Raw genomic sequence first — 24903 nt, 5'->3', positions numbered from 1 at the left:
CCCAGAAGTGCAATTACTGAATTGTATGGTATTTCTATTTTAATTTGTTAAGGAACCTTCATATTATTTTTTACAGTGCTTATACCAATTTATATTCCCACCAACAGTTCCCTTTTTCCTCCATTCTCATCAACAATTATTTTTTTGTCTTTTTGATATTAGTCATTCTGACAGTTGTGAGGTGATAGCTCATTGGAGTTTTGATTTGCATTTCCTTGACAATTAGCGATGTTGAGCATCTTTTCATGTTATCTGTTGTCCATCTCTATGTCTTCTTTGGAAAAATGTCTTTTCTGGTTCTCTGCCCATTTATTAATCAGGTTTTTTTTTTTTTTGGTGTTGAGTTGTAGGAGTTCCTTATATATTTTGGATGTTAACCCCTTTATCAGATACATCATTTACAAACATTTAAGGGGAATCTTTGCCACATCCCCTGTTCTAACCCCGAGAGGACTGTATTTAGTCTTGTTAACTATTCTTACATTTTTATTCTTCTTCTGATGGTTGTTGTATATCTAAATAATATGCTTATGTTGTTATTGATCTGTCAGTATTAGGCACTGTCTCTTGACTTCTTACATTAAGAGTTAAGAAATTACTTCACTTTACATCATCTTTTGACATTCAGGTTTTTTTTAACTGAGGGCCGGCCTGACACTGTCTCTTGACCTTACTACCCTGTGTTAGAGATACTAGCATTCACCTCTTAACTTCTCTTACCTATTTCTCTTCTCTTTTTCTTCATGTTAAAATGTTTACTTTCTCTTAAATAAGCACTGTTTCCGTTTTTTTGTAGCTTAGTTCTTAAAGTAGAAAACCAATAAATAATAATGTTATGACTGTGATGTGATGAGTCTGATTATATATCTTTTCCTGTTTTTTTCTTCAATTGTCTAAATTCCTTTTTTTACCCTTGCATTGGCTAACTTTATCACCTCCTTTTGTTATTTAGCCTTTTCAAAAATAGTATTAATTCCGTCCAATTTATCCTTTCACTTGGAGGTTCCAGCTTTCTAATCAGTCGGATTCTTCTGTAAGGCTGCTGCACACTATAATCTTGAGACTTTTCTTCCCTGCTGTATTGGTTTTGATCCAGTGTTCTCAAGATCTCCTCTCTTCATTTTTCTTAGTTTACTTGATTGCCAGAAAACATTCTGAAATGCTTCCTACAGTAAAGCTCTAGGAAGTAAATTTGTCTGAAAATGTCTTTCTTCATTAAAAAAAAAAAAGTTTTTGAGAGAGACCTCGCATGTGCGCACAAGCAGAGGAGGGATAGGGAGGAAGAGAATTTCAAACAGGTTGCACGCTCAGCTCAGAGCCTAACGTGGGCCATGATCCCACAACCAAGAGATCGTGATCTGAGCCAAAATCAAGAGTCAGATCCTCAACCGACTGAGCCATACAGAATTGTAGGTTGAAAATGATACTTAAAACACTAGTGGCACTGCTCTATCATTTTCTTGCATTTGTTTTATTAATATGAAGTCCATTGTTATTCTTCTCTTCCTTTTTTGTAGGTGACCTAATTTCCCCTGTCAGCTTTTAAAAGCTTGTTTTCTTATTTACTTATAATTTTTACCTTGAAATAGTTTTACAGAAGAAGTTGTGAAGATAGCATAGAGAGTTCTTACATCCCTTACACCCAGCTTCCTGTGATGCTAACTTTTTCCATATTCCTGTAATTTATGAAAACTAAGAAGTTGATATTGGTATAGTACTAGTAATTAAATTACAGACTTTTCCACAAATGATACCTTTTCTGTTCCAGGATTCAATCCATAACACCACATTCTCTTTATTTGTCATGGCTGTTGAGTCTCCTATAATCTGAAATTTCCTTACGCTTTTTTTAATTTATGTACTTTTTTTTTTTTTTGGCTCACCTTGACACTTTTGAAAGTTAGGTGTTTTGTAGAATATCCCTCAATTTGTGTTTGTCTGGTATTTTCTCATGATTAGAGTGAAGTTACGAAATGTTGTTGGGAAGAATATCACAGGTATCATTGCCCTTCTTCACATTGCATCAGGAAGTACACGATGTCCATGTATCTTATTGTTGGTGAATTGGTTAAGATATTGTGTGCCAGGTAGCTCCACTGTGCAGTTGTTTCTTCTTTCCATACACTGTTTATTGGAAGCAAGTTATTAAGTCCGGTCTACACTAAAGGGGCAGTGAAGTAAACTCTACCTCTTGGAGGGAAGAGTGACAAAGAATTTTTGGATGTACTGTAAAACAACCACTGTAATTAGTAAATATTTCTCGAGAGAGGGGGTAGGGCAGGGGGAAGGTCGTATTCTTCCCGGCTATGCAATTATCCTGTTTCTCTGTAAAGAAAATCCTGTTTCCTTTTTAGTATTCCTCATTGTTTCTTGCCTGCAGCAATTACTTTATTGTGTTAAAGGCCATTTTTTATTTCCCTTTTTTGCTTCTCCAGTTTTTAGTTTTGATTCTTACACAAGGAAGATTTATACCTTCTTCTCCAATTATTTGTTTATTTGTAATCCAGCATGGACTCATGAGTATTTATTTTATTTTGTGGGTTATAATCTAATATTGTCATTATTTTCTGACTCACATTGTTCCATCTTTGGCCAGTTGGAAGTTGTTTTAGATTGCTGCCTCTATCCTTTTTGACATGCCCCCGTTCTTTTGTTTTGTCTTGTTTTTTTAACTGTAAGAGCCTCTTTTAATCTTTGTTTTTTTAATTGCATAATTATGTATGTTTGCATAGTTTTTCATTTATTGTGCAAACCTGTTGGACTTTTCCACTCAGGGTTCACCTTCATCCCCTTTCCACCTTTTCTCTCATTTTCCCTTTTTTATTCTTTATTCTTTTTGCAGTCTTACTTTGTCTAAGTGGGATGCCCCTACATTGATTTTTTTTTTTTAACATCTTACAGCTGTTTTTGGCTTTTTAGCTTTTAATTTCCTGTGAGATAATTCTTAAGTTTATACTCAGATATGTCTTCTGATTTTTTTTTTTTCCAAGAGTGCTTTTCTACTGTTTCTTTTTTATAGCATACTCTTCTCATTGTATGGATGCAGGAGTTTGCTGAAAATCTGAGTTTTCCAGCTAAGTATTTTTTTTAATATTTATGTTTCCTCCAAGGTAATTTTTTTTTTTTTTTTTTTGTCTGTACCTTGCTTTTTCCCATGTTACAGGCTTTCCTGAATTGTCCAGTGGTCCTTGGCCTTTATTCAGGTTGATGATGGTGATTGGTAACTATGTTGGAATGAAGGATTAAGGAAGTTTTATGAACTGGTGGCTTTCATTTTAGGCAACTGGGCAGGGATACTATGTTATAATGCAAGATACCTAATTACCAAAATACTGTAATGTACTGTGGGGCAACATTTCTTTCTTTTTTTTTTTTTTAATTTATTGTTTAATTTACATCCAAGTTAGTTAGCATATGGTGCAACAATGAATTTAGGATGCCCTTTTTACCCATTTAGACCATTTGCCCCCTCCTACAACCCCTCCAGCAACCCTCTGTTTGTTCTCTATATTTAAGAGTTATTTATGTTTTGTGGGGGCACATTTCTGTAGATAAAAATCATCAAATGTTTTGACCCAATTTTTTGATAGTAGGATTAATGATCCATGTACAGCTTCAATTTACTCTTTTATGTTCCATGTTTCCCTCTCACCGTTTTGAGTCCAATATTTCTACACAATTCTATAGAAGACAGATTGGCTCTCTTCTAGATATATCTTCTTCCTTAATAATCTGTATTCTAGTCTGCAGAAATTTGATAAAATCAAAACTTATATAGCATTGCATAACACAAGTGAGTTTCACAGGAATTTTTCCTCCTTTGTCTCCTAGCAATGACCCTGTGGGCACTGAATAGCTGTAATACATAGCAAACACCATATACATCCAGCCTGAGAACTGAGAAGAGAGGCCTCTTTACCCTGAGGCCAACTCTGTTTGTAGGTTGTGCTGCAGTAGTGGCAGCAGAGACCTGAAAACCTGAGAAAATACCTGCCATCTCTGGCCAAAGAAACCCAGAAATGGGGCCCTTGGTTTCTATTGAATATGAGGAGGGTCACTATTATTTTACTCCGTTGCTATTTTAATCTGAAGGCCCTGACACTATTGTGTATGTGCAGAATGGTGTAGGATGCCTCAAGAATTCTGGCTTTCTGGCAGGAGGAACCAAGAAGAAGGGATATCAGTTGGAAAGTATGAGGGAAATTTTGGAGAGATCTGTGAAAGGTGATTCCCTAATTTCATGTATGGAACAAAATAAATTCTGGGCTCACCCGTGAGCTGAACATGCACAGAATAGACCCAAAGAACCATAGCAAACGCTTCAAGAAGTGAACTGTCTTATAAACCACTACCTGATTGCCAGAATGTGCTGAGCAGACCTAAACATAACAAAGTCTTTGAAAATGATTTAATATGGGAACCCGTAAAGAGGGCAAGATAGAACTAGTCTGAAACCAGATAGGTCAGTTGCCTACTAAAACAAAAACTTAACGTTCCCCAGAGGATTCTTTAACAGGATGCACAGTCACCACAACGTAATATCCAAAATGTCTGGGATACAACCCAAAATTATTCAACATACTGTGACTCAAGTAAAGTTGACTTTGTGACTTTGTGACTTTGTGACTGTGTCAAGATGATCCACGTGTTGGAATTATCAATGACTTTAAAGCAGCTATTATAACCATCATTCGTGGACTAAAGGTAGACATGTTTGAAATAAAAAGAAAGTCAGAAGTTTTCAGAAGCAAAATTGAAACTCTAAAAAAGAACTAAATGGTAATTTTGGAACTGAAAAAAAAATGCATTATGCAAAGTTAAAAATTCATTATATGTGCTCAACAGCAAATAGAGATAACAGAAGAGTCACTGAAGTTGAAGATAGTTCACTAGAAATTATACAGTGTAAAGAACAGAAAAGAAAAAAGATCAGGGGAAAAACATGAACTAGGTCTCAGGGACTTGTGGAACTTACAAAGTTGGTTGTCATTGGAGTTCCAGAAGGAGAGGAGGAAAAGTGTGATGTAGAAAAATCTTTGACAAAATAATGAACTGAGACTTCAGCCATTATTAGGTGTAAATTATAGATTTAAGATGCCCGTTGAATTCCAAACAGGAATTGACAAGAAATCATGCCCAGATACATGATAATCAATTTGCTAAAAATCAAAGGTAAAGAAAAAATCTGGAAAGGAGTCTGAAAAAATGACACATTATGTATAGAAGAACAGAAATTTGAACGATGAATGATTCCTCTTCAGAGAATATGGAGGCCAGAAAAAGAAAAGAATTGCCAACTCAGCATTTTATATCCAGTGAAAGTATCCTCAATAAGAAAGGCAAAACAAAGGGATTTTCAGATGAAGAAAATCTACAAATTTGTTGTCATGTTTTATGACATTTTATGATCTTTATCTGCTAAATATTTATGATATTTGTCTACTCAAAAAAAATGCTAAAAGTTTTTTAGGCTGAAAGGAAATCATACCAGAGAAATTTAATTAAAAAAAAAAAAAGCAAAATAAATGGTAAATACTTGGGTAAATATAGCAGACTATTATTTCTCTGCTTAAATTTTTAAAAAATGTTTGTTTAAAATAAAAATCTTAATACAGGTATATTTCATTGTATGTGAATGTAATATATGTGGTAAATACAGTGTGAAGTGGAGAGGGTAAAGAGTCTATATGGTTGAAACTTCTTTGTTTTACTGTGAAAATCTAGAACTTGGTATATGTGTTATGAAAAGTTAGATATGCATATTGTAATCCCTTTTATCGGCTACTAAAAATACAGAGATTTGGGGGGGCGGTAAGGAGAATAAATTAAAATAGAATGCTGAATAATAACCCAAAAGAAAGGAGAGAAGGGAAAAACAAAAATGAAAAACAGGACAGAAATGGAAAACAGATACCAAAATGATAGACTTAAATATAATCAATAATTATGTATAATACAGGCAAAATAGACTTCATAAAACAATGAAAATTACTGGATATGACAAGACATTTCTTAATGATGGAATGGCTCACTTTCCACGTAGGCATAACAATTCTAAATACAATAGGCACTTAACAACAGAGCTCTAAAATCTATGAAGCAAGAACTGATGGAACTAAAAGGAAAAATAGACCAATCCACAATTAGTCTTGTAGAGTTGACACTCTTTTCTTAGTAATTGTTACAAGTAGACAGAAAAGTAGAAAGGATATAGAACATTATCAGTCAAATTGCACTAACTGACATTCATAGAACACTTTAGCCAATTGCAACAGAATATTTTATATATGAGTACATGGAGCATTCTTGAAGATAAATTATGTTCTTTGCCATGATATACATCTTAACAAATTAAAAGAATAGGAATCACACAAAGTATGTTCTCAGATCATAATAGAATTAAACTGTAAGTCAGTAACAAAAATATCTGGGAAACCTCCAAATTTTGGAAACTAACCAACACATTTCTGACTAACCCTGTGCGTCAAGAGGATATCTCAAAGGATACTACAAAATATTTTCAGTTGAATGAAAATACATATCAAAATTTGTGGGATGTAGGTAAAATAGTACTTGGAGGGAATTTATGGCATTGAATGCTTTTATTAGTAACAGAGAAAGGTTTTAAGTCAGTAATTCTTAAATAGAATGAGCTTGTACCTTAAAGAGCTAGAAAACAAATGAATCAAATGCAAAACAGGAAGTTACGAAGCAATAAAGAGGACAAATAAAATTGAAAATAGAAAAATTAATAAAGAAGATCATTCAAACCAAAGCTAAGTTTTCTTTGAAAAGGTAGAATTGAGAAGTCTAGCCACATTGGCCAAGAAAATTTATCAATGCCAGGAATGGAAAAGGGAGATATTATTAGAGCTCCTACAGACAATATAATAGTAAAGGAATGCTATGAATAATTCTACACTCTGAATTAGATGACTAAGGTGAAGTGGATCAACTCCTTAAAAGACACAAATGATCAATACTTGCTCAAGAAGAAATAAATAATATGAATAGCACCATATGTATTAAAGAAATTGAATTTTAACTAAAAACTTTTGACAAAACCCTAGGCTCAGAAAGAAAACCTTATTGGCAAATTCTATATTAAGCAATAAATGATACCAATTCTGCAGTCATTTTTAGAAAATAAATGAGGGAACACTCAAGTATTTTATGAGGCCTTCATTAACTTGATACTAACACCAGAGAAAGACATTACTAGTGAAGAATAAAAAAACTTAACAGACCAGTATCCTCATAAATACAAATGTCAAAATCCTCAACAAAATATTAAACCAAGTCCAGTAATATATTAAAAAGATTAATATATCATGACTCAGTTGTGTTTATTCCAAGAATGAAGGCTGATTGAACATTCCAAAATCAGTCAATGTAATTTACCATATTAACAAGAGAAGGAAAAAAAAATCATATGATTACTTAAATACATACACCAAAAGCATTTGGGAAAATCTGCATTTGGTTTGATAAGAACTCTCAGCAAACTTAAGAATTAAAGGTTATATCCTTAACCAGGTAAGGGGTATTTGTTAAAAACTTATAGTTAAGTTTTTACTTAATGATGGAGGACCTAATACCCATAGGATAAGGAACAAGGCAGAGATGTCTGCTTTTTCTTTTTTTTTTTTTAATCAATCTTCTTCACCATTGTACTGGAAGTCCTACCCAGTACACTAAAGCAGGAAAAGACATATAGATTGTAATGAAAGAATTAAGTGTCTTTATTTGCAGACACCCTGGTTGTCTATTTAGAAAAACCCTGGTATCTATAAAAAAGGCTGTTCATACAAATAAATGTTTTTAATACAACACCAAAAGTACAATCCATAAAAGAACTGATAAATTGGACTTGATAAAGACAAAAACTTTTGCTCTGTTAAACATTTTCTTAAGAAAATGAAAACACGAGACACACACTGAGAAAATATTTGGAAAAAAAAACATATCTGACATGTACTTTCATCTAGAATATATAAGGAATTCTCACAGCTCAACAATTTGTAAACAAAAAACCCAGTTTTTAAAAATTGGCAAAGGATTTGGACATTTCACCAAAGAGGATATACATGTGAAAAGCACATGAAAATATTCCACATCACCTGTTATTTGAGGAATGCAAATTAAAATTGCAACAAAATACCAGCACACTTCTGTTAACATGGCTAAAACTAAAGACAAGGACACCAAAATCCTCACAATTAGAAGCATTGGCAAGAATGCCAAGCCATTGGAAATGCAAAATGGTACAGCATCTTTGGAAACATTTTGGAATTTTCCTATAAAGTTAAACATATATTTAGCAAATACGACCTAGCAATCTACTCTTGAGTATTCACCCCAAAGAAATAAAAACTATGTTCACACAAAAAGCTATGTATATATGTATAGCAGATTTTATTTATAATCACCTTAAATTGGAAATAATCCAAATATTCAACTGGTAAATGGATAAAAAATTGTGTTATATTGTTGGAAGAGGTAATTGAGAGGACTTGACTGCTGGTTGACCTGCAAGCTGAACCTGTGTAATCAGAGGCTTCTCACCTCCCTCCCATGTCCTTGTAATATACATTGTGCCCACTCTTCCCACACTGGGAGCTATTCTAAGGATGTAGCCTTGAGAGAGAGCGGTGTTGAAACCATCTGGACAGTGTATGTCACTGAACCCAGTTAAGACTTCTGTGTAAACTTTTAAGATTTGGCAAGTAGGTACAGAGATCTATTCATCTGAAGGCTATCCAAAACAAGCCTCATAAGTAAGTTCCCTTTCTTGTAAGTTAAAACTTGCACCTACCAATGTGGAATGGTCTGCCTCTTTTGGTTTCTTCTTGCCCTTTGTGTAAAGGGCCAGTTTGTGAATCAACACATATCTATACAAGAGAGTACCACCCTTCAACACAGAGGAATGCATTATTAATATACACAACCACAGGGATAAAATTCAGATGCATTATGTTAAGTGAATGATCCTAGCATCAAAAGCCTACCTATTATATGACTTCATTTATATGATATTATGGAAAAGTAAAAACTATAGAGACAGAGAACAGATTATTGTTTTCTAGGGTGAAAAAGGGTGAAAAAGAGCATTTAACTATAGAAAGGCTTTGTGAAGGAATTTTTGGAAGTCATAGCAACTCTTCCATATGTTTACTTTGTTGATGACTAAATGATTTAATACATTTGTCAAAATTCACAGAGCTATGTACCAAGAATAATTTTACTGTATATAAATTAAAACAAAGTTTTTAAAGTGTGAGACAAAGTCTTATCTTTGAGAAATTAAATTGAAAAAAGGGAGATTTTTTTTTTTTTTTTAAGAATCCAAAGCCATTTTCATATGCTTCATACATATGCTTCAATATCATACACTTCTCTTAACTCTTCCAAGGATAATAGGATTTGAGCCAGAGGAACTTCTAAAAAGGATTATGTGCAACCCTGTCATTTTAAATAAGGGCTAACCTGAAGTCTTAGGAGGTTGATTGATTTCTTTACTAAGGCCCAAACTTAGTTCCTTGAGCCAAGTTGAGAGATTCATGATTAATAAGAATAAGCCATGGGAGTAGTAAACAAATTGGGACAGGCAGTAACTAAAATTTCTGGGTCCTTTCAGTGTGCAGGGATTTTTCTAAATGCTTTTTTGCATTCATTTTCTAATTTAATCCTTTGAGCAATAACATAAAATAGGTATCTCTGTTATTCCTAGTTTTAAATGAAGAAACTAAGAATTGGATAGAGAAGTTGCCCAAAGTTCATGGCTAGTAGGTGAAGCAAAATCCAAAAATTTTTATCCTGATCTAGGATCCAATTCATACAAAAAAAGAAAGTAGCATATGTCAAGACCTATAAACAGTTCAGTGTTTGGGAACCATAATATTTGTGACAATAGATTAAACAAAAAAGGTTGGCAGAGGCCAGTTACTGTAGGATGTTATATTATATACTATTTAATTTTTTTTTCCACAGCCATAGGAAATAGGAAACCACTGAAAGTTTCCAGCAGTTAATCAGGTAGTCATCTTTTTATTTTAGACCATTTGGTATTTGTATGGAGAATAAATTCACAGGGAGTAATATTGAGACCAATTATCAAAGACAATTGTTAAGATCCTAAGTAAAACAGAAGTTGTAACAATATATAGGGACCCATTCCAGGAAATGTTTGTGTAATAAAATTGACAGGACATGGTGATTATTAAATGTGAGAAAAGAGATAATTGGTACCAATGATAACTGCTACCAAATGAAATGGAGAATACAGGAGAAGAATAAGTATATTGTAGAATTTTCTACCTCCCTTCACTTCTCTCAGTTTTGTTTCTTATGCTTCAGGGCTCTATTGTTATGTGCATGTATATGTATGATTGCTATATCTTCTTGATGGGAATGAGTCTTTTATCATAAAGTGTCCTTGTTTGTAGTTACTGTTTTTATCATATTGGTCTGCTAAAACAACTATTTCAGCTCTCGTTTGCATGTTATATTTTTTTTCCATCCTTTTACTTTTAGCCCATTCATGCTTGAGTTTAAAGTGAGCCTCTTTTAGACAGCATAATAGTTGGATCATGTTTGTCTTTAATTTATTCTGGCAACCTCTGCCTTTTAATTGGAGCATTAATACATTCATTTGATGCAATTACTGATGAGGGCTTCCACCATTTTGGTATTTGTTTTCTGTATGGTTCTGTCTTTTTTGTTCCTGTATTCCTCTGTTATTGGCATTTGGTGTTAAATAAATAGACCTTGTGTATTATTTTAATGTCATTTCTTTATAATAATGTTAACATATTATTTTCTTAGTGATTGCCTGCTTTGGGGATTACAGTTCACATATTACAATAATCTAGGTGTACAAATCTAAAAATCTTCAAGTTTTTATTAATCTGGGAATATCTGAATTTCTCCTCATTTTTGAAAAATAGTTTTGCTGTATATAGAATTCTTGGTTGACAGGACTTTCCTTGTATCATCTCAGTGCTTTCTGGCCTCTATGAGCTCTGATAAAAAAAAAAAAAATCAGCTGCTATTATTTGACAATCCTTTGTAGGTAATGCATCACTTCTCTTGCTACTTTGTAGATTCTCTTTGTTTTTTACTTTAAGCAGTTTGTGATATGTCTAACTGGTAATCTCTTTCCATTTAACCTATTTGGAGCTTATTGAGTTTCTTAGATGTGTACATTAATGTTTTTCATCAGATGTGGGAAGTTTTCAGTTATCCTTTCTGCATATATTCTCTCTTTATATATCTTGGAACAATGAATCTCTCACTCTTTGTGTGTATGTTGGAGTGCCCTTCAATACTCACCCAGACAGTTGACGACTCTGTTTTAGCCTTCACTTTCTGCTTATGTAGAGCCTCAAAAGTTAAGCACACATGAGAGTTTGGGCCTTCTCAGGCTTTTCCTGAACAGCTCACAGCTTTCATTTCCATTTCCATTTCATTTCATTTTTTATTTTAGAGAGAGAGAGTGTGTAAGCTGGGGAGGGCAGTAGAAGAAGAGAGAATCTCAAGCAGGCTTCACACTCCACATATAGGACACTGCAGGGCTCGATCCCACAACCTGAGGACCATGACTTGAGCCGAAATCAAGAGTCAGACCCTCAACCTAAGCCACCCAGGTGCCCCCAGGCTCACGCTTTAAAGTATATATGTGGCCATCTAGATTCCAAGGAAATGACAGAGCTTTTTTTCAAAGCCACTATGGATATTTTATCTCCCAGCTCCTCCTTTTAAGCTTTTTGTTCAGTCTTGTTGTTTGTCCCAAGTGTTAATCCATTGCCTGGGGCATCCATGAAGTTAAAACACTTACCTACAATTGTTTAGACAAACACCTTTCCTTTCTGGCCCTGAAAAGACTTTTCACATTGGACTACCTCCAGGTCAGGTTCAGTACAATAGTTTTCAAGTGAAGCCCTCCAAAGAACCACTAGACAGATTAGACAGGTCACATAAGGCAATTCCTTGAAATGAGGTTTTGAAAGAGTTCCAGCTCTCTTCTCCCTCTGGTAGCTAGTGGGCCTTCTGGGGAGTTTAAGATGGAATTAGGGAAGTTAAAATACCATAAAATTTGCTGTTCTAATCAAGATTCAGCCACTTTTTTTAATAAACAATGATGAATTTTGTGATATTTTAAATGATGTAAATGGCATATCTCAGAGATGTTGAATTCCCAGTTGGGTTTAGAAATCTGGATCTTGATGCCATTGTTCATTTATAGATCACAGTTAAAATTATTAGAGTAGATAAGATTGCTTTAAAAAAGCATTTGTGATAAAATTGACCATATGATTCCTATATTCAAATAGATAATTGCTGAGTAAAGAAATGAAAACTTACTCATAATGCAAATTGATGTCCTTATAAGTCTCAAGTCTCAGCCCATCACTCAGAACAGCCTTGCAAGCCTATTTTTTTGGGGTCAGATTCCACTTTTTTTTTTTTTTTTAATGTTTACTTATTTTTGAGAGAGTGAGCACGTGCGAGCAGGGGAGGAGCAGAGAGGGAGACAGAGGATCCAAAGAAGGCTCTGTGCTGACATCAGAGTCCGATGCGGGTCTTAAATTCACAAACCAAACTGTGAGATCGTGACCTGGGTAGAAGTCAGATGCTTAACCGACTTAAGGCACCCAGATGCCCCAGCTTCCACATTATTTTAATAATTATCTAAATCTACTTGGAGTGCCTGGCTATCTTGACCAGTGAAGCATGTGACTTGGTCTCAGGTTGTGAGTTTAAGCCCTGTGTTGAGTGTAGAGATTACTTAACAATAAAATCTTAATAATAGTAATCATCATCTCAGTCTTTTTGAGTCTTATTTCCATTGTCCTTCATACTCAACCTCCCTTTACTCCTAGTTTCTCTAATTTGGGAAGATGTAAGCCACATGACTTATCTGAAATTATTTTTCCTCCCCCTTTTAATTTACTTTTATCTACGGGTAATGACAGAGGAGAAATGAAGGTACTCATGAAAGATTCATTTAGATATTCTAGGCTGGGTAGGTAAAAAAGAGTATCCAGAGGGACCAATAGGTTATAAAGGTGTTGGAGGCGAGGGTTACAGGAGCCAACAGGCCTCCCAGTTTGAATAACTAGCCTTCTTAGAAAAAAATTGAAAAATTGTTTATTTAATGTGGGTTGTAAATAAATGGTGTTATTGTTACTAAGAAATTGTGTATGGTTGACCCTTGAACAGCACAGTTTTGACCTGCTCAGGTCCACTTATATGTGGATTTTTTTTTTTATATATAAATACTGTAAAGTACTATAGATATATTTTTCTCTTCCTTATGATATTCTTCATAATGTTTTCTTTCTTCTAGTTTACTTTTTAAATTTTTTAATGTTTATTTATTTTTAAGAGAGAGAGAGAGACAACATGAGTGGGGGAGAGGCAGAAAGAGAGGGAAACACAGAATCCGAAGCAGGCTCCAGGGTCTGAGCTGTCAGCACAGAACCCGATGCTGGGCTTGAAGTCATGAACCGTGAGATCATGACCTGAGCCGAAATCAGATGCTTAACTGACTGAGCCACCCAGGCGTCCCTCTAGTTTACTTTATTGTTAGAATACGGTATATAATATTTTTTAACACAAAATATGTGTTAATTGATTATTTATGCTATTGGTAAGGCATCTGATCAACAATAGGCTATTAGTAGTTAAGTCTGGGGCAGTGAAAAGTTACACGCAAATTTTCATTTGTGCAGGTATGGGGGTCGGTGCTCCTAACCCCTCTTTTTTCAGGGGTCAAACTGTATATGCTACACATGGATATTTGATAAAAGTTATTCATGAGCAAAGGGGTATGTTTTTTACTTAGTTATAACAAATGCCAGACATTTAAAAATGTCCCTGTCGTGTGTTAAATTGTGTGTCTCAGAGGGATATGTTCAAGTCCTAACCTCTGGTGAATGTGACCTTATTTGGAAATAGGTTTTTTTGCAGATTAAATAAAGATGAGGTCATACTACACACAGTGACTAAGATTTAGGACCTAGTGGACCCTAAATCCAATTACTGAGTAATGTCTTTGTAAGAAGGGAAGACGACACAGAGACACTTCCCACGTGAAGACAGAGGGAGAGATTAGAGAGATGCAGCTACAAGCCAGTGAATTCCAAGGATTCCCAGAAGTCACCAAAGCTGGGATAAGGCAAGAAAAAATTCTTCTCTAGAGCCTTTGGTGGGAGCATTGCCCTACTGACACCTTCATTTTCGACTTCTGGCATCCAGAACTTGAGAGAATAGATACCTGTCATTTGGAGCTACCCAGTTTGTATGGGCTTTCTTACAAAAGCCCAGGGAAACTAATACAGTCACTTAGTTCCTGAAATTAATTTTAATTTAAATATAAAAAATTAATTTATTTTTTTTCAAGTTTATTTAGTCTGAGAGAGAGTGAGTGAGCGTGCTCCAGAGGGGCAGACAGAGTGAGAGAGAGAGAGAGGGAAAGAAAGAATCCCAAGCAGGCTCCACACTGACAGTGTGGAGCCTGATACAGGGCTCAAACCCATGAACTGTGAGGTTATAACCTGAGCCAAAATCAGGAGTTGGTTGCTTAGCCGACTGAGCCACCCAGACGCCCCTAAAAAACTAATTTTAATTTCTAAATATATTATCAAATGACAAATTTAGAAATAACATTAATTCATAAAGTATGTTTTATGCATTATATTAGCTTAGATTTGAGGGTAACATGTTGAAAACAGATGAAAGGCAGAACTATGATAGCAAGATAATTGGCTCTTGATGGTACTTCAAATAAAGCTTAAAAGAGCTGATTTATTGCATTCATTCACATCTGTGATTTCATTTGACAATCAGGTTTTTTTCTGAGAGAGATTACTGTTGAGAATATTATGCTAAGAAGTAATCTAATGTAGTTTCTAAATATGAATCTTCTACTTAAATCCTTTTAAAAGACTACCATATTTTAACAATCATGTAATACAACGTGGCCTTCTCTTAATAACCTAGGTAAAAGAAGCAATTCTTTTATCTATACTCAGTTAAACCAAAATTGTTTGAGTTATGTTCTTGATATTTTGTGGTAGAAATAAAATTTGGGGGGCATCTGGGTGGCTCAGTTGGTTAAGCATCTGACCTTTGATTTTGGTTCAGATCATCATCTCACAGTCTGTGAGTTAAAGTTCTGCACTGACTTCACACTGACAAGGTACGAAGCCTACTTGGGATTCTGTCTCCCTCTCCCCCGCCCCACTCGTTCTCTCTGTCTCCCTCCCTCAAAATAAATAAAGTTTAATAAAAAAGAAATGAAATTTGGAATTTGCCCTTAACATGCTTCGGGTACCTGTAATGAAGATACTTCACAGATTTTGAACCATATAGATCAGCCATCATTTATTTCCTTATTATGCTTTAATTTTTTTCGAGGTTCTAACTTAAGTAACTCTTAGTTTTCTATTGCTGCCATAATAAACTGTCAAATTTAACAGCTCAGAAGAACACACATTTATTGTATCACAATTTCTTTAAGTCAGAAGTCTGAGTAGGCTTGGTCTGGGTCCTCCACTTAGTGCCTCACAAAGTCAAACTCGGGTGTCAGCTGGGCTATTCCTTACTGACAGCTGTAGGAGAAAAGCTGCTTCCAAACTGACACTGTCAACCAAATTGTTTTTGCTCTTGAAGGACACAAGTCCCTGTTTCCTTGCTGGCTTTCAGCTGTGGGCTGTTGTTTGTTCCTGGAGGCTGTCCACATTCTTTCTCATACTTTCCACGTGGCACCCTTCACCAATAGCAGGTCAAATCCCTTTCATTTCTAATCTCTCTGATTTTTCCTTCTGCAACTCTGACTCCACCTGAAGAAAACTTAGCTTTTAATAGCTCATGTGATTAGATTGGGCCCGCTCAGTTAAATCAGAATAATCTTCCCGTATTAACCTCTGTTATCTTTGTTACATCCCTTGCCGTGTAATAAAACATATTCATACGTTCCAAGGGATTAGGGCATGGACACCTTTGGGAGCCATTCCTGCCCGTCATAAGTAATCTAGTATCAAGTTTCAGTTTTTATTTGTACTAGCTATAAAAGTATTAATCTCCTAAGAATAATTATAAAATAACAATTATAAATATAAGGAAGATACTGTATTACATTAGTACAGGAACTCTGACTTCCTTGCAATAAAGAGTAATGATAATTTTGGCCAACAATAAGAAACTTAGAAATTGACACCACAGAAAACACTTCTTTGTGGAAAAGGATAGCACAATAAAATGTCATTTCCCTAACATTAGTTTAATTGCGTAGCGTAATTTACTTATTATGAGATTCTAGCCAACTTTCATTGCTTAAAATTAATTGACACCCACACCAGTTAGAAGTAGACAGACTAAAAGGTCCTCATACAAATGCTGTCACCATGATATCTCATGTATCTTACAGTTTGCCACTAGAGTATCTAGGACTTGAATTTCTTAATTGTTACTGATAGCTCCATGTGGTTGCAAATGACTATCTTAAGATAATGGGATGTTAAAATGTGAGAGACTCTCACTTGTTCATTTTTGTATCACTCTTGCTTGGCACATTGTGGATACTGAACAAATATTTGTTGAAAAATGAGTTCACAAACATCACCACAGCTAACGAAGACTTATTAAACAACTACCGTGTACAGGTTGATCACCCATTTGATTCAGGGCTTACTAAATGATCTTGTGTCTTCAAGCCATCACCACCTGATTTCTTGTGATTATTACTGGCCATTGTTGTTACAAAAGAACAGAGGACTGTAATTGCACTTTGATGGTGTAGCATTAAAAACCCAAACTAGAAATACAGTGCCTTGAATCCTGCTGTGATACTAATAAGTTCTTTGATTTCCCAAGAAGATTAATTAATTTCTGAGCGTCAGCTCACACATTTATAAAATGAAAATGTGAAATAAGATCTTGAAGCTTTAAAATTTGTAAATTATGAATTTTTCTTTTGAAGTAAAATGGGAGACTTGAAATAGAGGAGTTCAAGGTTGATCTTAACCTAACACCCTCATTTAATCATTTTTTGGCCTTTTCTATGTATCAGCATTCAGGAAGAATAAATGTTTTTGAGAATTTTGTCTAAACCATGTACTTATCCTTTCATTTAATTTTTCAAGACTGAAAGAGAAAGTTTAAATGAGATATTGCCAATGTAATTTTTTTAGAAAATAGAAGCAAACACAAAGATGTGGGGGAATTATCTGATATGGATGGACTTGAACCTATAGATTTTCTATTGGTAAGTCAAAAGCAAGGCCGAGTAAAGAAGTCAGCCAAACTGAATTTCCTTATTTTTCAAGTCCTAGTATCAGACTTGGAAAACATTTCTTTTCCTTAAGTAACAAACTTAGAGGAAAGGACTGAAGCTAATAGTTGATCTGTTGTGAACACGACGACACACCACTTAACCACATTTTTTTGTGCCCCATCCATTATACACAGAAGTGAAATGTCTTTTTTCTTTTAAGGTAACATTTAATTTGTTTTTATTCCAAAACAGAGAAGTAGTTAGTTCCTGTGGAGCTATCTTACATCTTAAGGAGAGCATATTTCAGGGTCACTTTGTATACGAGAACCTGACAGCCTTATTCTGTGACACGTACAAATTATTAAATTTGAAACGCAGTATTCGTTCTCATTTTTGCCTTGTGAAGAAACTCAGTGCACTATTAAATTATTAACTGATTTTATTTGAGGTAGTTCTAAGATAGTTTTTCTGCCTCCAGGCATTATTAAATTTTTTTTTTAACGTTTATTCGTCTTTGAGAGACAGAGAGGGACAGATCATGAGTGGGGGAGGGGCAGAGAGAGGGAGACATAGAATCCGAAGCAGGCTCCAGGCTCCGAGCTGTCAGCACAGAGCCCAACGTGGGGCTTGAACTCAGGAACCGCGAGATCATGACCTGAGCCAAAGTCAGACACTCAACCGGCTGAGCCATCCAGGTGCCCTTGCCTCTAGGCATTATAATTGAAACAGAGACAGTAGGTAGTAAAGAGTAGACATGAGCCTTGAACTATATATTATACCTGGAAGAGATTTTTGAGATTCTGTTAGAAATCCTCTTACTTTCAACTCGTCTGGGTGGCTCAGTCAGTTGAGCGCCCAACTTTGGCTCAGGTCATGATCTCACGGTTCTGGATTTTGAGCCCTGCATCAGACTCACTGTCTGCCCGGATCCTGCTTTGGATCCTCTGTCCTCTCTCTCTGCTCCCCAAAATAAATAAACATTCAAAAAAAAAAAAAAGAAAGAAATCCTCATTTCGTAAATGGGGAAACTGAGGCACAGAGTGGCTCTTTAACTTGCTTCAGCTTTTACTTCCAGTTCTTAGCAGAACCAAGACTTTAACTCAATTCATTGATTCCTAGTCACATGCTCTTTTTCCTGTTCTGCGCTGCTTGTTTGATAGCGCTTTAAAATAAAACAGAATGAAGTATTTTGCATCTGGTCAAAAGTTAAACAAAAGTATGGTATGACCAGAAGAGAAATTATTTAACATTATTATTTCATTTAAATAAAGTATGTATTTGGGGCGCCTGGGTGGTTCAGTCGGTTAAGTGTCCGACTTCGGCTCAGGTCATGATCTCGCAGTCTGTGAGTTCAAGCCCCGCGTCGGGCTCTGTGCTGACAACTCAGAGCCTGGAGCCTGTTTCAGATTCTGTGTCACCCTCTCTCTCTGACCCTCCCCCATGCATGCTCTGTCTCTCTCTCTCTCAAAAATAAATAAATGTTTAAAAAAAATTAAAATAAATAAATAAATAATGTATGACTTCATTCACTGTTTTTTTGTTTAGGTGAAAAGAGGTTTGAATGCCCGGAATGTTCTAAAAGGTTTATGCGGAGTGATCATCTCTCCAAACATGTCAAAACGCACCAGAATAAGAAAGGTGGTGGGACAGCTCTTGCCATTGTTACCTCGGGAGAACTGGACTCATCTGTTACAGAGGTGCTTGGCTCCCCAAGAATTGTCACAGTTGCAGCCATTTCTCAAGATTCAAACCCAGCAACTCCCAATGTTTCAACCAACATGGAAGAATTCTGAAAAGTTATTTATAGCAGAGACCTCTAGTGCTGCACTTAAGTTTACACACCTTTGAAAATCTGGAAATGGGCTGGTCAAGTGGATTACAGAGTAGGAAATCAATCATGTTTTCATTCTTGGCTTCTTTATATATTCCAAGATTTGGGGTCAACATGTGAAGTGTTGAATTTTTAGAAATACAAAAAGCAAACTGATGTACTGGTAACAGAAAAGTATTTCCTCCATACTATAAGTTGTAGCCATTTGGAAATATATCACATAATCTTTAAACTGAATTTTCCCCTCTCTTAACATCATGTGTTAACATGTTTAAAAAGACAGACCTCAGTAGTTTGCAGGCTGGACCTTAAGTGGACTTGTTTTCTTTGGAAGTACTTTGTTATAAATTCAGTCAGTAATAATTTTATGTAGATTTTTTTTCTATAGCACAGAAAACAGTTAACTGATGATAGGGATAATATTTTATTTCCTTAGCTTGTTTTTTGGAAAATCAACCGAAAATAGTTTTGGCCGTCTTTTCTAAATGTTAGAAATTCTTCAACAGTTGAATTAGGTAAGTTCCACAAAAGTAATCTGAGATGCATCTCAGATCTTTATTACCACTACATTATAGTAGTGTGTATGCAGACAATCAGTGAAGTCCAATTACTTTCTCCATTTGGAGACACAAGAGGAACTTAGAGCTAAACTTTAGGTTAAATTTTAGATTGAAACCTTAGGAAAATACTGGGGTGGGGAGGGTGGTTAAAACAAACTCCTAATAGTTTCAGGAAAATAATATGAGGCAACCTAACATATGTAAGTTTTGAAGTTAGGATTGATGATATTCCTAACCCTAGGTTGAACCACAAAATTCATTTTAAATGTTTATATTGGAAATATTTGCCTAGAGTATAAATCATTCTGTAGTTTCATATTCTGTAAATATGAGTTATGTTGACAATGTGCAGAATTCTTTATGCTTTGACTTGGTAGCCAAAGAAAGAATTATCACACTTTTTTTTTTAAGGCCAGCAGAAAATTATCTTTTAACTACGTTACAATTTCCGTTTTTCTCTCTACTAAAATTTTGCCAACCCCATTTTATTTCTAGTACTGTGTTAGAAGGCTGGTGACGAATTTATAACATAGAAATATCTTTATGTTATGCCAATAACTGAATTTTCCCTAAAGAGACAGCCTAACAGATATATAATGATGTGATACTATGAAGCACGTTATTTTTTAAAAATCAGAATAACTTTCAAATAAATGACTAAGGAAAAAAATTATATTTTATTGTTTATGCAAGGATCTTCTAGGAAAGGTGGCCAAAAGTCTCCTATGAAACAAATTTGGATTATACCAACAGTTTAAGTATTAGTAAGATATTTCTCACTTTAAAAATGTGTTTACCTGGAAACATAATGGAATTGGAATTGACCATTTGAAAACTAAAACTTTTAACTGCCTGGTTTATTAACATTATTAGTTTGGGGACCGTTTGAATAAAGGTACGTGTTTTCTTGTGCATTTCTCTATTATTTCAGGAAAAGTACTACTCCTGCGAATTCTCTTCCAGAATCGTGGTGTTTCTTGTCTTTTGGATGAAGGAGAAATACTGTAGCGATCACTGTTTACACTGTGCACACTTCGGGCCAGCCCTTTGTAGCGCTCTGTAAAGCTGGAGGCCTTTTGTGCTTTCAGTTTGTATAAAAAAGCTTTGAGATTAAAGGAAAAAAAAATTTTTACACTGTGGTTATAAATTTCAAGTTTCTTAAAGCTTTTGTAGACTTGTAACAAAGTCTTTAAATTTTAGTTGGATTTTGTAAATTGTTTTGTATATTTTATTTAATGTACTCTTAACAACTGATGTATCTGGCTTTAAAACATCAGAATCAGTTTGTTGTTTTGTTTGGTACAGAGGAGCATTTGGTCGTGTGAATTTTAATTTTATTATATAGGAGCTGAAACATCAAATATATATTTTATCTATCATTATGCTACACAATCAGTGCTATAAATTTTTTTATGCAAAGAAACTTTCCTAATGTTTGAATCATGTTTCCTCAAAGTGACACTTTTCGTTGTTGTTAATACCAAGTATGAGCTCTCTGCACCGTTATTCCATGAACCGGTTTTAATGCATACCTGTGTATGCTCATCAGAAATGGAAGTTATTTTTTAATCAACAATGAGGCCTATTATAAATTTAACAAACTGAATCTGGATAGCTTTATAGCATATAAAATACATTAATTTGTGTTAGCAGGTGCACATTTCACCACTGAAATGAGAACTATTTTGACAGTCTGTTCTGCATACCATTCTGAATCCACTTTTCTGTCTTATAAGAATCGTAAATTTCAATGTCCTTTATTTGACTCAGTGGGATATAGCTGTTATAAGTAATAGGGCACAGATGTGCAGTAGAGTCATATTTAATGGCATTTCACTGTTCATTCCCTTTGCCACTGTTATAAAACTTTTCTTTATTGTAATTATCAGTGCAAAGCTATGTATTTATCATGGTAGAACTCCAGTGTTAGAATAGTTTTTTCTTACAGTATACTTTCTTTGGTTAGGTTTGTGTATGTGTTGCTGATTACATTAGAACTTGATGTTAAGTCATTATTTATCACACTCTCATGAGAGCAGTAATAAAAGTGTGTAATCTAGGAGAAAAAGTTAATTTGTCAAACTTAGATAAGCATGATGTTTAGGTCCTATTTTTCAATTTTATAACTGTTTTATTGCAACAATATTTGTATTTAAGTCTTCATTTTAATGCCTTGTGGTGTTTTTTTATGCATGTCACTAAGTTGTCATCCCACATAAATTGATGTGCAGCATAGGGTATTAAATCTACATAATGATTTTAAAACAGAAATAGTTGATGGTAAAATGTAAATGTTTTGCAAAAATTCCTTATAAAAAGTTTTGTAGTAACATTTCACTTGTAAATTTTTTTTGTAAAAAAAAAAAAAAAAAGAAAATGAAAAAAAAAAAGATGAATCCAGAAAAAAACCTGTTTCCCATATCCTAGAATTTAGACAATTATTCTGCCAGCAAAGCCTCTGGGGCTGTAATTGACATTTTTACAGTGCTGATTTGTATAAAATTTGTTTTTTGTGGATTTGGAAATAAAATCATGTACAAGTTGTTGCCTGCAATAACAATTGCAAGTAACCTATTAAAAATTCCCTTGAGTTTAACATGTTTCTTCATTTAATTATGTATACTATAAAGCAGCAATAAATTATTTGAAGTATCAACCTTCTTATCACGGTGAACACTGGGAAGTAAATGCTTCTCACTAGAAAACGTATTGGCAACTCTTCATAATTCCTGGTATAAGATCTGGTCACCATTTCTCTGAACATACTGCCAGAGAACACCGATGCAGATTTCATGTTAATTTGTAGCCATTGCCCTAGACATTTATGGAAATTAAAATTTGATTTAGGACATTTTTTACTTAAATGTTTTTAAAGCAGTAAATGTTAGGAAATTGTAGGAAGAGCTAAAAACGAACACATAATTAAAATACTATTTAAGCTCACAGAAATACTAAGAAGCAGAGTATGCCACATAAATGCCACAAAATCTGTAAGCAAAAGCTGTTGTCTTTTCCTCCGGGGAGAGCCCTACAGATCTCATAAAGAACCTTACTAACATGATGAATACATTATTGTAACAACTTCACTTATCAGATTTCCAAGCTCAGGCCAGATTAGATGATATGGCCAAGTGAGGGGCAGGGGCTGGGGACGGGGGTGGGGGGGGGGGGGGGCGGTTAGGCAGCAGGGGAAGTCCCCTGGCTCACTGACAGAAGACTCCAGAAAGAGTCTTTTTACATCTAGTAATCCGGAGCTAGCTCTATAGGTTGCCTTGTACAGGAGAGCCCAAAGGTAAAGGTATGTTTATGTTACAGCTCAGTGTAGTGTAATATCTGTGTGTTCATAACAATAACTGAATCAAGAAACGATTAAATTTGTGCTATTATGCCAAACAAGACCAGTTACGGAATAAATTGTTCAAGAAATTTGTGTCAAATTAAAGATGATAAAATTACCAGAAAAAGTCACATTTGGAAGCCTCAGGATGATACTGCATAAAAGAAATGATGGTGAAATTGGAACATTAAAAAAAATTTTTTTTTTTTTTAATTTTTAGTATGATAATACCAGTTTGATTCTTGGGACTTCTTGGGACTTCAACCACATAACTATGAACAAGACTGAATGGAAGAAAATCGAAAGTAATGTTTTTTACTTTATCATAGATTATTGATGTAAAACTTTTGGGGTGATGAGCAGGGAAAGGTGAAGCGGTGCTGGGAGCAAGACTAATATAGTGTGGTTCACAGTGCTGTTGGTGAGGATGATTTCAAGTCCAGAAGAAAGGATCGCGTGTTGAGTATTTTTATTTAAAAATTTAGATGCTTAAGGGATGCAAGAACTTAAGGTATGTGCAAGAAGCACAAAATACTTTATTCAATATATCTGAATCATGTGTTAACTGTATTTATTGCCCAAGCAATAATAACTTTACTGTGCACACAACCAACTTGTAATTGTGTCGCAGGATTTTTAAGGTACTGTATTTTGGTTCTTTGCAGAGTAGCTAATTAGCATAGGCCTCCAGCTGTGTTCCTCCTAGCAGCAGGTGGCAATCAAATCATTTATTTGTGGATACCTGAGAGTAATCTCAAGTACAAATAGAAAGAAGGAGGGGAGAAGAGAGGAAAGAAGACAGATCTTGAAAACCTTTATTTTTGTCTGAGCTAATAGTTTGGATAATGCTGAGATAATTTCTCCTGGAAGAAAAAAAATGTTCCAGTTAACAGGGTTATTACTAGATTTTAGAATTTTCATTATACTCTAAGTTTTCATGTATTTAAACACAAAAAACAATGCTGCTTATAATACTTTGGCCCAGAAAAGCAATTTATGTTTGCATGTACATAGAGTGCAACTGTTTATAGTAAGGATTTGAATTAGTACATTTATTAGACCATAGTGACATAAAACCTGTTCTCTTTAAACAGAAAAGGCATTTTTATGCTAAATCATGTATCACTATCCAGCCTACAATTAAGTGCAGATACTGAAGCCTTAAGTACATTGTGCATTTCCTAGAGAAGTCAACCAGGAAAATTGGGTGAAAGTCAAGCAAAGTTTTCACATAAGCTTGTTTTGAAATATTTCATAAAAACAAAAATACCATAATAAAAAATTTAATTCAAGGAAACAATAGATGTGTTTCCCCCAATTACCAATACTCCCCTTGCATAACTGGCACCATTTAAAACTTTTGCTCAATGTAAACACAATCCATAGAGGTTTTTTTTCCTAGATCTTAATGAAATCAACATTTTTAAAGATATATGCTATGTGTAGCATTGTAGATGTATATCAGCATAACATTTGGGGTGGGTTAAGAAGTTCAAACTTCAAAATAAAACTTGTTTCTAAAGCTGTTTAAACAAAAAGAAGAATCCGTAAGAAATTACAGATAGGCCTAAATGTACACACTTGGCCTAAAATAAATGCTCTGAAGATTTGTACCAACAGTTTCCATGAAATTGCATTTTTACCTATCCTCCTCCCCACCCCCCCATTTCGGGACCTGAATTTGCTATAAAACTTAACAGTGGCAAAGGGTAAGAGGTTAAATTTTGATTCTCCATTCATTGAACAAATACTGTTTACTTGGTGCCAGGCACAAATCTGGGTATCAGAGATCAATCGAGAACAACCGAAAACTCTATCCCTGCCCTTATAGAGGTCACACGTATTACAGAGTGGGGAGGACAAGCAGAAAAAAGGTGATGAGTGCTAAGGCTGCGAT

At 34.7% G+C, this 24903-nt stretch overlaps 1 protein-coding gene across 3 annotated transcripts in view; it reads left to right on the top strand.

The window, feature by feature from the left end:
- The window catches only part of SP4 (Sp4 transcription factor), an 82559-nt gene extending 60234 nt beyond the window's left edge, over positions 1–22325 (top strand). For all 3 annotated transcript variants that reach the window (XM_053218318.1, XM_053218317.1, XM_015080393.3), the window contains one exon: positions 18824–22325. In XM_053218318.1, coding sequence (XP_053074293.1) covers positions 18824–19126 — 303 coding nt within the window. In that variant the 3' untranslated portion in view covers positions 19127–22325. The remainder of the gene's footprint in view (positions 1–18823) is intronic.
- The last annotated feature ends 2578 nt before the right edge of the window (positions 22326–24903 follow it).

This window comes from Acinonyx jubatus, chromosome A2 (genome assembly GCF_027475565.1).
Source record: "Acinonyx jubatus isolate Ajub_Pintada_27869175 chromosome A2, VMU_Ajub_asm_v1.0, whole genome shotgun sequence".
NCBI lineage: Eukaryota > Metazoa > Chordata > Mammalia > Carnivora > Felidae > Acinonyx > Acinonyx jubatus.
This window is presented reverse-complemented; position numbering and strand designations above follow the sequence as displayed.